General features: G+C 40.2%; 1 protein-coding gene across 3 annotated transcripts in view; it reads left to right on the top strand.

Moving 5' to 3' along the window:
- Positions 1–9,967, top strand: part of NMRK1 (nicotinamide riboside kinase 1) — a 36,487-nt gene extending 26,520 nt beyond the window's left edge. For all 3 annotated transcript variants that reach the window (XM_065908442.1, XM_065908441.1, XM_065908443.1), the window contains 5 exons: positions 1,745–1,892; positions 1,973–2,044; positions 2,642–2,748; positions 5,622–5,705; positions 9,360–9,967. In XM_065908442.1, the coding sequence (XP_065764514.1) occupies positions 1,745–1,892; positions 1,973–2,044; positions 2,642–2,748; positions 5,622–5,705; positions 9,360–9,379 (431 nt within the window). In that variant the 3' untranslated portion in view covers positions 9,380–9,967. The remainder of the gene's footprint in view (positions 1–1,744; positions 1,893–1,972; positions 2,045–2,641; positions 2,749–5,621; positions 5,706–9,359) is intronic.
- Positions 9,968–16,004: the final 6,037 nt, after the last annotated feature.

The raw sequence follows: 16,004 nt of genomic DNA, 5'->3' as shown, positions 1-16,004 counted from the left end.
TGGATTAACAATGGTCATAAGGTCAGGAGACAATCCATATCTCAAGAAAGAGGATCAAGCCTAAGCAGTTTTGTCATAAGGAGAATGTTTACTGAAGGAGATTCATGCATGTGTCTCATCCTGTGACCTCAGTCCTGGGAGCAGCATGCCGTTCCACTCGTTCCTGTTGCCAGGAACTGATAAGGAACAGAGGATTTATGAGAAACAGCATGCAGGAATCCTCCTGTTAAACGTTCCCCAACAGGATTCCTACCCACAGTAGTGGATATAATGGTCATCTGAGTTAAATTCACCCATTCCAGTCCATCTTAGTTCACTGATTCCTAGAATGTCGATGTTCACTCTTGTCATCTTTTGTTTGACCACTTCCAATTTGCCTTGATTCATGGACCTAACATTGCAGGCTCCTATGCAGTATTGCTCTTTACAGCATCGAACCCTGCTTCCATCACCAGTCCCATTCACAAATGGGAGTTGTTTTTGCTTTGGCTCCATCCCTTCATTCTTTCTGGAGTTATTTCTCCACTGATATCCAGTAGTAAGATGGTAGGCACTGAGAGAGGGGATCAGAGGGCAGACAGACTGAAACTACAATCAGAGACAGCTAGCCAATCTGATCACACCGACCACAGCCTTGTCTAACTCAATGAAACTAAGCCATGCCGTGTGGGGCCACCCAAGATGGCCGGGTCATGGTGGAGAGGTCTGACAGAATGTGGTCCACTGGAGAAGGGAATGGTCTAAGACATCTCAAATTTGGCCTAAGATGTAAACTTACAGATTGATGAATCTGAGTGATCCTCAAAGTTAATCAAAACTAATCAAGAAAAAAATAGAGAAAAACAAAAAAAGTCAATATCACTACAAATTCCACAAATATAAAAAAGATGAGGATATTATGAACAATTTATGCAAATTGAAAACTTAAATTAGCCATCTTACCAAATGCAATTTAATCAAAACAAATATCAGAACAAAGAGAAAGCCTTAATAGCTCTATATCTATTAAAGGGATTAATTCATAATTTTAAAACCTTCCACTAAAATATCTCTACACACAGATGGCTCAATTCAGTTGTTCTGAAGTAGGAGTGAGAATTTGCATTTCTGATAAGTTCTCAGATGCTGCTGCCGCTGGAAGTACCACACTTTGAGAATCTCTGTTACAGGGTGCTTTTCTAGAATTAACAACTGTAAGCTCTGAAAGTATGCACATGTTAAAGTTTTGAGTATTATGTATTTGTATCCTTTGTAAATTATTTTAATGATTTACCTCCTCTTATTTATCTGTAAGAGCTCTTTATATATTAAAGATACCCATTCTTTGCCAAGTATACTGCGGGTAATTTCCCCAGTGTGTCACTGTCTTTCTAACTATTTTACAAATATTTTGTCATCCAAAAATGTTACACATTATATAGTCAAGGGGGAATAGAAGTTAATAAAGCAATGAGTTTATAATTTTCAAAGTTGGTAAGTGGGGACATGGGAGTTCATTGCACTCTATGCTCTACTTTTGTATGTGTTTAAATTTTTCTAGAATGAAAATATATCAAACATGCCATCTTATCAATGTTAGAGTTTATATTTTTTTGTCTAAAATGTTTGTTAATTAGGTGTTTTGAAGGAAAAATAGAATAGTGTTATTTATATGTTTATAGGTCACTGGATATCCTCATCATAAAAAGCCACAGCGTAAAACCTTTGTTGTATTTATTTCATATTTGTGTCTTCTTGTTTGAAGTGCTCGAAGCGCTTAACATGGAGGAAATGATGTCCACCATTTCCTGCTGGATGGAAAACCCAGCACACTCTCTGGTATCAACACATGAGGAAAGCATTGAGGAAATTCCCATCTTAATTATTGAAGGTTTCCTTCTCTTCCATTATAAGTAAGCATTCCCCGCTCTATTAATGACTCTGCATGAATCGGGAAAAAACTAAATATGCACTAAATATGCTGTTATTTTAGGCCCCTTGACACTATATGGAATAGAAGCTATTTTCTGACAATTCCATATGAAGAATGTAAGCGGAGGAGGAGGTAAGTTTTGAAAATGCCTTTGTGGATTGTCATTCAAAAGACAAACTTAAAGAAAAACAAGGAAACAGCATTATTGAACAATGTGTATAAGTTATTTTTCAAGCAAGGGAAGCCTCAACTCTTCACAAAGAACAAGACCTTTTTCCATAAATGGCCTCCCACATGGAGTAATGCAAATTACTTTTCTAAGAAAAGGTTCTTGTATTAATACAAGCTGTTTGGCTCATCTTTCCTAAATCTTCATATGGAGCAATTTCATTTTGATTATGATTTTAAATTAATTGGCCTGTATTCTGCTACAGCCATTGAGGACACTGATTAGTTTAAAGCTTACTACAACATAACAGTATTGCTATCATTATTTATATTGTCAATTCTTTTATAAATCACTTGAGGGGGGAAAGATAATTAGGAAGGGTAGTCAGTGAGTTGCAAAGTTCATTTTTAGATCAGAGGACTAAGTCTATCTATTGAGCCTAAAAAGTCTGGTCTTAATCCTTCTCAATCTCTGAGTGATTTCCCCATTGTCCTGACCGCTATTTTACTTTATCAGTTTTGTGTTTCTGTCAGCATAAAGTCTCCTACATGTTTTGACAGTACAAGGGTCTACACGCCTCCAGACGCCCCAGGGTACTTTGATAGCCACGTGTGGCCCATGTACCTAAAGCACAAAAAGGAAATGGAGAATGTCTCGTGGGAAATTGGTGAGTGCCTTTTTCCCTTCAAGGAAGACTTTTAACTGTCATTGCCTCAAAGTACACAAGAGTACACAAGATTTCAGAAGGCATTTTTCTCATGCATTAGATTGTAAAAGGGCATTGTAAGCCAGAACCCTCCTTTTCCACATTGGCTCTCCTGGCTTCTGTTTCTCTCTCTATGACTCTTGTCAAAGTGTAGCAACCTCTCAATCGTCAATTCATTCAACAAATACCGATTGAATGCATTCCCCGAACAAGGCACTGCCCTGGCGTTTTCAAGGGAAATAAGACAGGCTTGGTCTCCAGTCTTCTGGACCAGCATTCTCCCAGGGAAGCAGACGTGAAGCACACCAGCTCTCCTGTCTAACTGCCGCGCACTGTGACACGGAGCTTCAGGGCCGCTGTCTGGCCTCCGCAGCCAGGGAAGGCGTCCTCGAGGAAGCCACGTTTGAACCACTCTGTGAGAGATTTAGCTGGACAAAGGTGGGGGTGGGACACCACCCAGACAGTGGGTCTGGTGCGTGGAAAGGCCGGGGGCACTGGCAAGAAGGCTGTGGTAGAAAAAGACAAAGCAGCGGATCGTTGGTGGTACGGGAAGGGTACAGGCCTCACAAGGCCAAAGGTCACTGTCCTAAGGAAAGTGGGAAGCCCTCTGCAGAGAGGTTTATTCCAAGGATATGATAGATATAAAATTTTTGTTTGGTCAGATCCTTGTGGCTTTGTGAAGGGTAGATGTGTAGGGTGTGATATGGGACATATGTATTCAGAGGAGCTGAATGATAGAACAGATACGGAGGGTGCAGGTCGTTGAGGTGTCAAAGACAACAACTCAGGAATTGCCAGGTGTTATTTCGGAGAAAGTGAAAGAGGAGAGTGAAAAAGTTGGCTTAAAGCTTAACATTCAGAAAACTAAGATCATGGCACCTGGTCCCATCACCTCATGGGAAATAGATGGGGAGACAGTGGAAACAGTGTCACACTTTATTTTTCTGGGGCTCCAAAATCACTGCAGATGGTGACTGCAGCCATGAAATTAAAAGACGCTTACTCCTTGGAAGGAAAGTGATGACCAACCTAGATAGCATGTTAAAAAGCAGAGACGTTACTTTGCCAACAAAAGTCCGTCTGGTCAAGGCTATGGTTTTTCCAGTGGTCATGTATGGATGTGAGAGTTGGACTGTGAAGAAAGCTGAGCACCGAAAAATTGATGTATTTGAACTGTGGTGTTGGAGAAGACTCTTGAGAGTCCCTTGGACAGCAAGGAGATCCAACCAGTCCATCCTAGAGGAGATCAGTCTTGGCTGTTCATTGGAAGGACTGATGCTGAAGCTGAAACTCCAATACTTTGGCCACCTGATGCAAAGAGTTGACTCATTGGAAAAGACCCTGATGCTGGGAGGGATTGGGGGCAGGAAAAGAGGACGACAGAGGGTGAGATGGTTGGATGGCATCACCAAGTCTATGGGCATGAGTTTGAGTAAACTCCGGGAGTTGGTGATGGACAGGGAGGCCTGGCGTGCTGCGGTTCATGTGGTCCCAAAGAGTCGGACACGACTGAGCAACTGAACTACTTCAGAGAACAGGAAAAAATGAAGGACTCAACAGATTTGCAAGGAGGAATGCACATCTGTTCTGCATGCCAGTAATGAAGTTGAGATCCCTACGGGACTTAAAGCAGTGATTTAGATATAAATACCTGGATCTATGGGGCTGGACTGAGAACAGATCCCTGGGATACAGAGTACAACATGGAGAAGATGCAGGAGGCTGGAGACAGAAGGCTTTTGGATGGGGCAGAGCAACCAGAGCAGACACATCTTTTCAGAATAAAGAGAGTTGCCCCTACTGTGAGAGACTTCATGGCCTCTTTGGTAAATACAGACAGCACACGGGACCGCCCCATGGTCTGGAGGCTCTTATGATCCCGTCTTCAGTCCAGTCCAACCCCTCTTCCGCATCCCCAGGGCCTCTCATGACATTTTTGGTCACACTCTTTCCGACCTGGACCATTGGTTGCAGGGATGTCTTCTTACTACTGCCTGTCCCCCCACCTCTACCATTTCATGCTCCTACCTTGCTTAAATGCTTCCAAAGAGTCTTCAGCCCTTTGGGATAAAATCTAAACAGCCAGGAAGGATCTCAAGGTCTCCAAAGGCTAAGGCAGAGCCTTGCTTTATCTAAAGTCTCATTCCTGTACTGTTCGTGCCTCCCCACATTCTAGCCTTTCCACACTTTCCAGAGCATCTTTTCTTAACAGTCAAAGTTCTCTCCTACCTCCCCCTTCCTCTGCAATATTCTGACTAAAAGACCCTTTCCTTCCTTTAACCTACAGAATTTTCTTATAACGTATTTCTTATACTAAACTGACTATGGCAATTTAAAAATATATATATATATATCTCATGGCCTGGAGAATGCAGATTCAGCACACACGTGATGGAAATCACACACACAAAAAACAGACAGACAGACAGACAGACACACACACACACACACACACACACACGGCATGGTTTAAGAAGCTTCACAGGTTATCCTGATAAAGAAGTTCGAGAACTAGTCCCTTAAATGATTGTTTTGAGAAAGCACCTATTTGGTGCTCCTAAAGTGATGTATGCACAATGCCACTTAAGTCTGTGTCTTTTTTGTCTTTATAATTTTCACATCAGCTAGTTTGAATTTCCCTGTAATAACCCAAATCTCTTGCCTATTGTATCCAGCTTTATATTTTTCTTTTTAATGGCTATTAATTTCTTTTAAAATTACGTTCTTGGGTTCTTTAAACTTATGGTGCCCTCAAGAGATGCCAAATGCCAGAATAAGCATCCCATATTAATAAGCCTGTTAGCATTTGAACTATTCTTTTTTCCCCTTCTCAGTTTATCTAGATGGAACAAAATCTGAGGAAGACCTGTTTTCACAAGTATATGAAGATCTAACACAAGAACTAGCAAAGCAAAAGGGTTAGTATTGTCTAATCAAAGTGGATTGTGAAGGAGCAGCCAGGTAAAATATTTCATTACACACCCATGAATGGTGGTGTTGTTGTTGTTTTAGTCACCAAGTCATGTCTGACTCTTTCGTGACCCCATGGACTGCAGCCCACCAGACTCCTTTGTCCATGGGATTTCCCAAGCAAGAATATTGGAGTGGGTTGCCATTTCCTTCTCCTGGGGATCTTCCTGACCCAGGGACTGAACCTAGGTCTCCTGCATAGGCAGGCGGGTTCTTCACCACTGAGCCACCAAGGAAGCCCCAAGAATGGTATAGCAGAATGCTAATGTAAGAGTGATCGTATCCATTCACTCTTTGCTTTGAAGACAGTTCGGAATCAGAGGCTCTGAATGGGTCTAGGGACTTGATTACTTTTTGAGTTCTTTTGAGGGTGAAAATATTCACCCTTTGTTATCTCTTTTAATGATATTTCTGTTATTTAGTTCAAAATTTTTAATGGCTGGCTATTATTTCAATAGAACTGAAATTACTCTTTGAATTGAGTGAAATTAAATGCTGATGATCTTGTTTTAATAGGCAAAGAGTTCTCTTTCTCCTTTATTCCTCAAAGATTTTTCGTAAATACTTATTTCCCAAAACAAAAACAAGATTTTAAAAAAACTTACTGAGTATTTCTTTAAGGTTTTCATATCAGACAATAAGACAATACATTTTGCAAGTGACAGAAATCCTCCTAAATCTGGCTTAAGCAGAAAGAAAGTACAGGAGTGGCCGTGGCTTCAGGCTCAACTGAGTTAAGGAGTGCCAATGGAGTCCTCATGGTTCTGCCTCAATTTCTCATTTTCTGTTTGAGCGTATTTTGAGGTCCGTCTCTCTCCACTAACAGACATGAAGTATTTTGGCAACACCATCCTCCTAAATCCAATAGCCCCAGTAAAAAGACAGTTTTATGCTTTTTCAGTATTGTCTATGAGTTGATAAACAAAGCCGTGTATTGGGTACAGAAGGATCTGTATGTTATTCTCACTAGTTTTGCATATGTTTAAAATTCTTTATTTTAAACATTTTAAAATCAATTTTCTATATTATCCCAGCTGAAAAGTCCCAGGAAACATTTTGATTGGTCCTGCTTGGGTCACATGACTTTTGCTAAACCAATCACTATGCCTGGGATATGGCTTACTTTGGTGGGCTAGAAGTGGATCATGTACTGATATTGTAATTGAGTAGCTCAGGAAAGGCATCCTGATTTAAGGGGAGAAATCCCCCAAAGGGAAGGCAGAGTAGGGGGTAGAAACCAGAAGAAGGATGACAAAGTGTGCTGGGAAAACAAAACTATAGATCTAAATCTTTCACTGGCAGTGTTTGAGCTAACACTTTTCATGGCTAACATAAAAATGCAGTCATCTGCTGGCTCAGGAGAAGACAGTATGAGTCACTTTGGCAGTGAAGAATATTACATGCTCTTTTGGTGAGAAGCAATTCCCCTGGTGCAAATGTCATCATCTCTCAGAAAGAATTAGATTTCCTGTGTCCTCAGTAAATTCCTAACTGACTAGGCGCTTGAGCCCAGCCAGGCAGCTCATTGATCCTAACACACTCCCAGTTTCAGAATCAGCCCTTCCTGTAGGCATGATCCTATTTAAAGAAATGTCAGGACCATACTAAAATTTCCTCCTGTAAGTGGAACTTAAAATCCTTGCCAGGTATGCCTGCTCACCCCTGCCATCTGTTACTCTGATGAAAGGCATGCCCCCCCATCACGAAGCTCAGGCCCCAGCATCGGTGGATACAGAGAATGCAGAGTGAAGGGAGCGGCTCAGCCTTTGTAAATGATAGCACCTGAGCCAGGGCCACTCCCTGAGAGCTGTTGGCTCCCTTGCTGATCTTGATAGGGTACTTACAGGATGTTGATACTTACAGGGGTTGAACACCTATGCCTTTCCATTCTCTCAATAATGGCTAGGCTCGGGTCCAGTTGTCCTTTAATGACCAAGTCTCGTGCTGACGTTTGGCCTTGTGCTGTATCTGCTGAGAAAAATGAACGAGCCTTGATCACGTAGCTCAGGCAGAGAGCATACTGAATGCCAGCTTTTGCCATCTGGTCCAAGACCCAAGAAAAGCTGGCGTGTTTTGACGGGGGCTGAAAACCCACAGGAAAGTACATTTCTATGTCTATGACACTCTCCTCTTTCCTTACCTACATCCTAGAGGTTTGTAAGGAAGTATTCCTTCCTAAGACTATCTTGCCTGCATTTGAGATATTGGATAAAGTTTAAAAAGAAAAAAAGAATAAAAATGTTGTAAGAGACATAAAATCCAAGGAATATCAGCTTTTCCTGCCTCCAAGATTTATATTTGTTTTTTTTTTTTTTTCCCAGTTGTATAAATAAGTTACTGTGTTATTTATAGTAACCATCACCTTTCCCAGTTCTTCCAATCACAGTTCCCTGGCAAAGCTAGCCTGGAGGGATCCTTAGCATAGCCTGGTTTAACCCTCAGTGAGGTTAAACCAGGCTGTTCTGGAGGGCTTCAAATGTTTCCTCAGGCTTCTTATTGTATCTCATAAACTAATTTTCTATTCTAAACATATAGAATCATAATTGTAATAAAGCAATAATAATGAAACAGAAACAAAGATTGAATTTAAATCTCTGTCTTACATGGTTACATGGCTTACATGGTTAATTGGCATGTTTACTTTTGTTTTTAAATTAGTATTTAATGTTGAATAAGCTTTGTAGAGTCCATTATATGATGAAACAATAAAACTAAATAGCTCTCCCAGTTAAAGGATTCGAGGTTGAGTTCTGTTTTGTTTATTAAAAGTAAATTATAAGACCTGACATTGACATCTTCCTGCAGAAGAAAGATGTCAAATCAGAGGGTTAAAAATTGCAAAATAAAAATTTAATAAAATGAATTTAGGGGGATATTTTTCTATGTTGAATTTAAAATATAATTTCCAATTATAAAGTAACAGTAGTATAATTGCCATAAAATTATTGAACCATTTCCTACTGTTAGATATTTAGTGTTGTTAAAAAGATTTTTACATTGGCAAATAACATACTGTAAAGTATGTGTGTGTGTTGCTGGTTTTCTTCTTCTTGAATGATATTTAAAATTTTTGGAAGTAGCACTTGCTGGGTCAAAGAGTATAATCATTTTTATATTTTGCACACTTCAAAGATTACAAAAAAATGTGTGCTTTCCTAGCATGAGATGTGTGATAAGAATGTGGCAGGCTGATCATTGACTTTCTAAGCCAAAGTTACTAAATATTCAGCGGGGCATCCTTACTTTTTAAAAAAGATAAGAATACTTCTTTCCTCAAACCAAGGATACCATTCCAAAACAAGAATATTACTGTATCAGCCACCTTTTGTGATATTCTTCTAGTTCTCAAATTATTTCATTCTTTGAAGTCAAGGAGCATTATACCAATTTGCAAATAATACTGGATATCTGAAAATAGGCTTAAATTTAGCACAAGGATTAAAAGAATGAGATTTGGACTCAATTTAGTTCTTTACAGAAAACCAGCATTTCTGGTCCCAGAATCTGTAATCTTAACACACCTTGATGTTAGTGTGAAGATTTAATAAAATGACAATTGGAATTCTTCATTAATTTCTTTTCTTTTTATAATTATTCCCAAGGTGTGCGAGTGACAGCATAAAGTAGGAATGGGCTGAAACTTTCCTGGAGTGAATTGGAAAATTCAAAGGAATCTATTCAAGTACCATAACCAAGATACGTTGTGCACTTTGGTACAATGACAGTCTGTTGTTTTGTTTGTTTGTTCTGTCACACATGATTTCCTTAACACATGGAATAGTAAGTGGCTATCCATGATAATGGACCAAAATTTACCCTAATGCTTTTCTCACACCAAGAAGTGCACAGATACAGCATAGCTCACAAAGACTGAGTCATTTTCACTAGACCAATGATTTTCAAACTTTTATGAATGGGACCCAAAGTAAAAAATAAGATGTAGATCACAATCCAGTATATATGTAATCTATTGATGTGTGTGTTTGTGTGGATGAGTCTATATATGTATGCAAATGTGTCTATATTTGTTGCATGTATCATATCAAGTATCATATAACATTTACCTCACATACAGTATGTTCTTTATATTTTTCTATTTTTAATTTTTAAAAAATATTTGTGACCATCCCATACCATGCCCACCTCCTGCAAATAATGGGTTTACCAGGAGTAGCAATCATATTGAATAAACCAACAATTTGCAACAGTATCTTTTTGTATGTGTTTTGTCCTTGTTACTGCTGTAATTGTTTCTCATATGTATCTGAAACTGCTGAATCATTTGTGTCACTTATATTGAGACTTCATTACAAATAAGGATTTTTGTGTGCATGTTTTATTTTGTTTTTGCCAAACCAATGGTCTAAAATTCCATAAGTAAGCCACAGTGACTTGAGTGGTATGCAGTACAGGGGAACTTGCATTGGAAAGCACAAACAGGTGATCTGTATAATTGTATAATTTATTGATGCCCCATTCAATGCTGGAATTTAAATTACTGATCAACTTGTTATTTATTAATAATAGATTTCTCACATTCACAAAATATAAATATATTTTGTATAAATATATTTATAAATATATAAAATAAATTCTTAAATTAACTTTAAACAATCTCTACAGACTCATCTGATCAGCTCTCATTACTTAGAAGTTTGTAACTAGCTTGCACTCAGTAATGATTAGGGGGGTTTTTTTACACTATTTAAAAAAAAAAGAAATCTGGGCTAAAATTACAGTTCATTCACTTAATAACTCTTTATGCTTTTGATCAAACACATTAAAGTCTTTATTTCCTCTTTGTAAGGTGAGGGTACCAACAGTACTTAGTGTAGGTATAGTAGAGAGTATAGATAAGTTTTGAAATCCCTAATATGGCCCCCAAGGCACCCATGATCCACCTTCTAAGTGCCTCTCTGCCTGCATTTCCCATCACTCAACTCTCTGCTGCTCAGCCGCTGGAACCTCCTCTCCTCAAACTCACCAGGACTCTTCCCATGTCACAGCAGCCTCACGTACTGCTCCTGAGGCTTAGCGCAAACTTCTGCAACCCTCCCTCCAACTAGTCTGCTAACTCCTCCTCCTTCAGTTCACTCTTGCAATGCCACTTCTCAAGGATTTCCCTTCTCCATACCCCACCCTCAGAGGTGCTCTCACGGTTCCTCTACTTTTCCTTCAAAGCGCTGAGAACAGTTGTAATTACTCTGCCACTTAGAGAATCACTCATTCCATAGCTGTCTCTCCAGCTAGACTGCAAGCTCCTTGAAGGCAGGACCCACCTCTGTGACTCAATTACAAATACCCGCTGTTAACTAGCACAGTGTCTAGCACAGAGTGGACATCATAAATGCTGGGTACTTTTTATAAATTATTACGATATTAGGAATGAGTTCACATGCAAGCAGTATGTTAACTTGACTAATATAACTTACTGAGGTAATCCTTTTTACATAACAAAAGTTCAAGACATGTAGTCTAGGGTTTTTACATAGAGTTGTCAGATTTAAGGGGGGAAAATAGAACACAATTAGAGGGCACACGGTTAAATTTGAATTTCAGATAAGACTCTAAACAACTTTCAAGTCCTAACTATTACATACTTAAGACTTGTTTTTCGGAAATTCAACAACTTGAAAGTGTCATAGAAAAGCCACAGTCTTTCGTCCTTGGCCTGTGGAGCTGTCATCAGGAGGTCACAGAAGCGCCCAGCACAGTGTCAACTCTCAAGGAAGGAACTGGGTACAGGAGGCAGACAGCCACAGGGCTCCCCAAATCACCCAGCGGTGACCCCAGCGGCCGTGGCTCCCTTGGCCACTCTCCCTGCAAAAGAAGCTGGGAAGAAGTTGTCAGGATAGATTCGAACCAGTTACGAATCACTGCCTGGGGATGCTGCCAAGCTGAGGAAAGGCGGGGGCGGGGGGGACACTTTTACTTAAGAAGGAGGAGGAAACAGGTAAGCAGCTGCAAGTATTCTGCAAGTATTACCACCTGTTCTGCTTATCCTCCCTGGCTATAATTTTCTCCAGCTTAGATGGATGTAATTTTGTTTTATCCAAACAGTTAAAAATTTTTTTAATATGTATGTATTTGACTGTGCCACGTCTTAGCTGCAGCATGTGGGGTCTTAGTTGTCACTGCAGCACACAGGGTCTCTAGTTGCAGCATGTGGGATCTAGTTCCCAGAACCAGGGCTCGAACCTGGGCCCCTGTGTTACGAGTGCAGAGTCTTACCCGCTGGACCACCAGGGAAGTGCCAAGATTTTTTTTTTTTTTTTGTATAGACATCTAGATATGACTTTTCAAACTTTATTTCCCCAAATTTCTGAAATACTCTTCCCCATAGAGAATACGTGTCACTGTTGATTGAGAAGAATCACACTTGACTTTCCCCATTTCAGTATGTGAAAATAGATCAGAGAGAGGCTGTTTATCTTGGTGTATGCGGGTGAGGGGGGGGGAAATGTGTGACACTAACACACATTAAAAATGGAAACATTCAAATCATTTTGGGAAGAATGAAATGTTTTTATTTACAGAAACAAGTCATGAATTTGAAATGAAGAATACTAGCATTTCATTTCCACTATGTGCTTTCACATTTAGTTACTCTTATCAAAGCACTTAATGAGGTATTGGATTGGCCAAAAAGCTCCCCCAGGTTTTTCCATTAGATCTTATGGGAAAAAAATCTGAATAAACTTTTTGGCCAAGCCAATATCTATTTAGAAAGACTAAAAGGAGCAAATCTGCTGAAGACTTCACTTTTCTGTGCATAAATAACCTCAATCCCTTTAGGTTGAATTTGCTGTAAGACGGTTTTGTTGTGCTAAATGTTAAGGCCAGAGGAAGGTGTTTAGAAGAGGGCCTCGTGCATAGACTGTTCACTACAGGGTGACATTGAAGCCCAACAAGTTATCTTTTAAGGATACACTTGTGGTGGTACATAGAATCTTAAAATGTTGGAGTAGTGTCAGCTGATCTGATGCTCTGTATCTGAGTGTAGAAATTAGAACCAGAGCTGGTGACCCTGCCCAACCCCATGCAGCTAGTTACTAGCAGGACCAGAGCCAGGCCATAATTCCTCCAGCATACAAATATGTGCACACCCACACACACATTTTCCATTTTAAAGCAAAATGGCAGAAAAATCTCGTGAGAGTACATCATCTCTCCACCTTTCCTTTGAAAGGAACAAATTAAGGAGCTTGGAAAGGCAAAGGCTGTGTCAGGGGAAAGGGAAACTTTCTGTTCTGGGCAGCTGAAGCCTTGTCAAGGAGGCAAGCCAACTCTTGAGGTTATCTGAGGGGCAAGGTGCAGTGGAGAGCTTATGTGAACGCCATGGTGCTGTCTGCTGTGCTGACCTTAGGTTTGTGGCTCGAACTGTTCTTTCAACAACTGAAGCCATGGTGGAGACCTAGGAAAAAGCACAGATATGGAAAAGGCAGAATAGGCATCACACTCCACATCTGTGCACCCATAGGAGCAGATGAAAATTGCAATAGCAGCTTTGGGGACTTCATCAAACCTGTACATAAAGAGCACATCAAAAACAGAATTTCTTACCAAAGTGAGCATAGTCGATGCATTCATGCCCACATGTCCAGAAACACATCATCAATGTTAAAGCAGAGGTAAAAATCTTATGCTCCCTGGTAGCTTCCAGATCCTAGAGAAGTTAGGTTGTCTTCTTCAAAATTAAAAAATGAGGCTAGGGCTTCCTTGGTGGTCCAATGATTAAGACTGCATACTTCTACTGCAAGGGTTGATGAGTTTGATCCCTGGTCGGGGAACTAAGATCTCATATGAGGGGCAGTACAGCCAGATAAGTAAATAAATAAAGATTGATATTTAAACTCATACAAATAAATCCTTATTGACTCTTTGTGCCTGAACAGCAAGTTTCTAGAACTTACTGTTGTAACAATGGTTCTTAAACCTTAGTGTGTACCAGAATTCTTTGGAGGGCTTATGAAAACAGATTGCTGGTCCCCAACCCCAGAGTTTCTGGTTCCATTGGTTGGGGGTAGGGTACTAGAATCTGCATTTCTAACAAGTTCCCAGATGATGTTGATATTGCTGACCCAGGGATCATGCGGAGTTACTGCTCTATAGCTGACAAATAGCAGCATGCAGGCCCAGGAGGACCCACACTGGCTTGTTATTCAGAGACCATCAACCTGAAACTATCACTACTGTCAGCCCCTAAAAGTATTACAGAATGACTCTTGTGTCAGTTACTGATTTTACTCACTCTTAGCTCCAGATTATCCCTTTTTGCTTCTTCTGTGAAAATGAATCTGGGCCCTCTAAATAATTTTCTCTTGTCAAGTGGAGCAATGTTAAGCTTTGTCAATAGGGGGCGCTGGAGAGCCGTTGCAGGAGAAAGATTTTGCTTTTAGGTGACACTGAATTGGGCTTCCCTGGTGGCTTAGACGGTTTAGAATCCGCCCGCAAAGCGGGGACGTTGGTTCGATCCCTGGGTAGGGAAGATTCCCCTAGAGGCGGGCGTGGCAACCCACTCCAGTATTCTTGCCTGGAGAATTCCCATGGACAGAGGAGCCTGCTGGGCTACAGTCCATGGACTCGCGAAGAGTTGGACCCGACTGAGCCACTAAGGAGTGACTCTCGTGTGTTGGTAGTTGTAGCAGAGTGCCTCTGCTGAGACATCTCCTGGGGAACAGTCTTTCCATGGCATCCTAGAGGCAGATTTCCCCCAAATTCCACTGAATGGATTGCCAGCATATAGCCAACATTGCACCACGGCTACTTCCCTGACACTCTGAGCCTTGGCAGTACCTTCTCCAGCGAGGTCTGGTCTCATTAGTAATGGAGGTGGGATGCGGTGGGGGCGGGGCGGGGTGCGGTGGGGGCGGGGCGAGGCGGGGGCGGGGCGGGGTGGAGGCGGGGCGAGGCGGGGGCGGGGCGGGGTGGAGGCGGGGCGGAGGCGGGGGTGGGGCGGGGCGGAGGCGGGGCGGAGGCGGGGGTGGGGCGGGGCGGGGCGGGGCGGGGGCGGGGGTGGGGTGGGGGTGCGGCGGGGGTGGGGGTGCATATGGTAAAGTCTCTTCCTTTGGTGTTTCTTCTCAGCCCTAGAGGTTGTGGCTATTCCTTACCTCTATCTTCTTTAAAGTTCTCTTTACTCCTTAGCAGCCTTCCTTGTGTTTTATTTATAAAATGTTATCCCTTGCTGGTGTTTTATTTATAAAATATTATCATTAATTGTGTAATTAATTATTTGTTTATGTTATATATTTATCTTATACATTTTTATTTTGCATACTTAAAGCATATGCTTTATATAAATATATATTTAAATATATGTTATATACTTATTTACAGCCACTTTGGCACATTTTCTATTTATTCTTTATTAAATTTGTATAAATATCATTATTTTAAAAATAATTATATTGATCTTTATGTAAAGAATTTATAAAATTCTTTATATCAAACTTTTCTTGTTCATATTAGTCTGGTTTTTCTTTCCTTATTGGACCTAGTGGATAGATACAACCAGTCAATATATTAATACTATTGAACTGATTTATACAAGATGAATTTGGGCAACTGTGGGGCTGCTTTTTTTCCTTTTTTTGCCTTTGTAATGTAAAGCATAGGGAATATAGTCAGTAATATAATAATAAATTCGTATGGTGACAGTAACTAGGTTTATTATGGTTATCATTTTTGCAATGTATATAAATATTGAATCACTATGTTGTACACCTAAACCTAATACCAAATTGTATGTCAACTATACTTCAATTTTAGATGTCAAAAGCCCCCACACTTTGACCAGTAAAAAGGGCCACAGCCTGCAATCCTATGATCTGTACCTTACCATCCTTTCTGTAACAGACTTTAAATGGATTCCCTAAGGAAATCTTGGATATTCTCAATGTGACAGTAAAGTTTTTCATGCAGAAGGAGAGGCTCAGTTTTTTGAATCAGGCTTTCAGGAAAAATTTTTAAATATAACTTGTCTTTTTTAACAGATTTATCATCTGTAAGTCCAAAGGTTGTATTGGAGGACTTTCTTCAAAGTGACCATGATGAAACAATCTAAACAGGAAAAAATATTTAACAGTGACGATTCTTATGTAAAAGTATGGTATTTATTTTACTGTATGGGTATTTGGACTTCTAGCTAGTGGCCTATAAATTTATAGAAATAATTAACCTTCACTAAGTACCTACCATGTTTTAGGTATGATGTCAATTATTGTTAAAATTTTCCAAAACTGAGAAAT

Source organism: Muntiacus reevesi, chromosome 17 (genome assembly GCF_963930625.1).
Source record: "Muntiacus reevesi chromosome 17, mMunRee1.1, whole genome shotgun sequence".
Taxonomy (NCBI): Eukaryota; Metazoa; Chordata; class Mammalia; order Artiodactyla; family Cervidae; genus Muntiacus; species Muntiacus reevesi.
The sequence above is the reverse complement of the archived record's forward strand: the minus strand, read 5'-3'. Positions and strand labels throughout refer to the sequence as shown.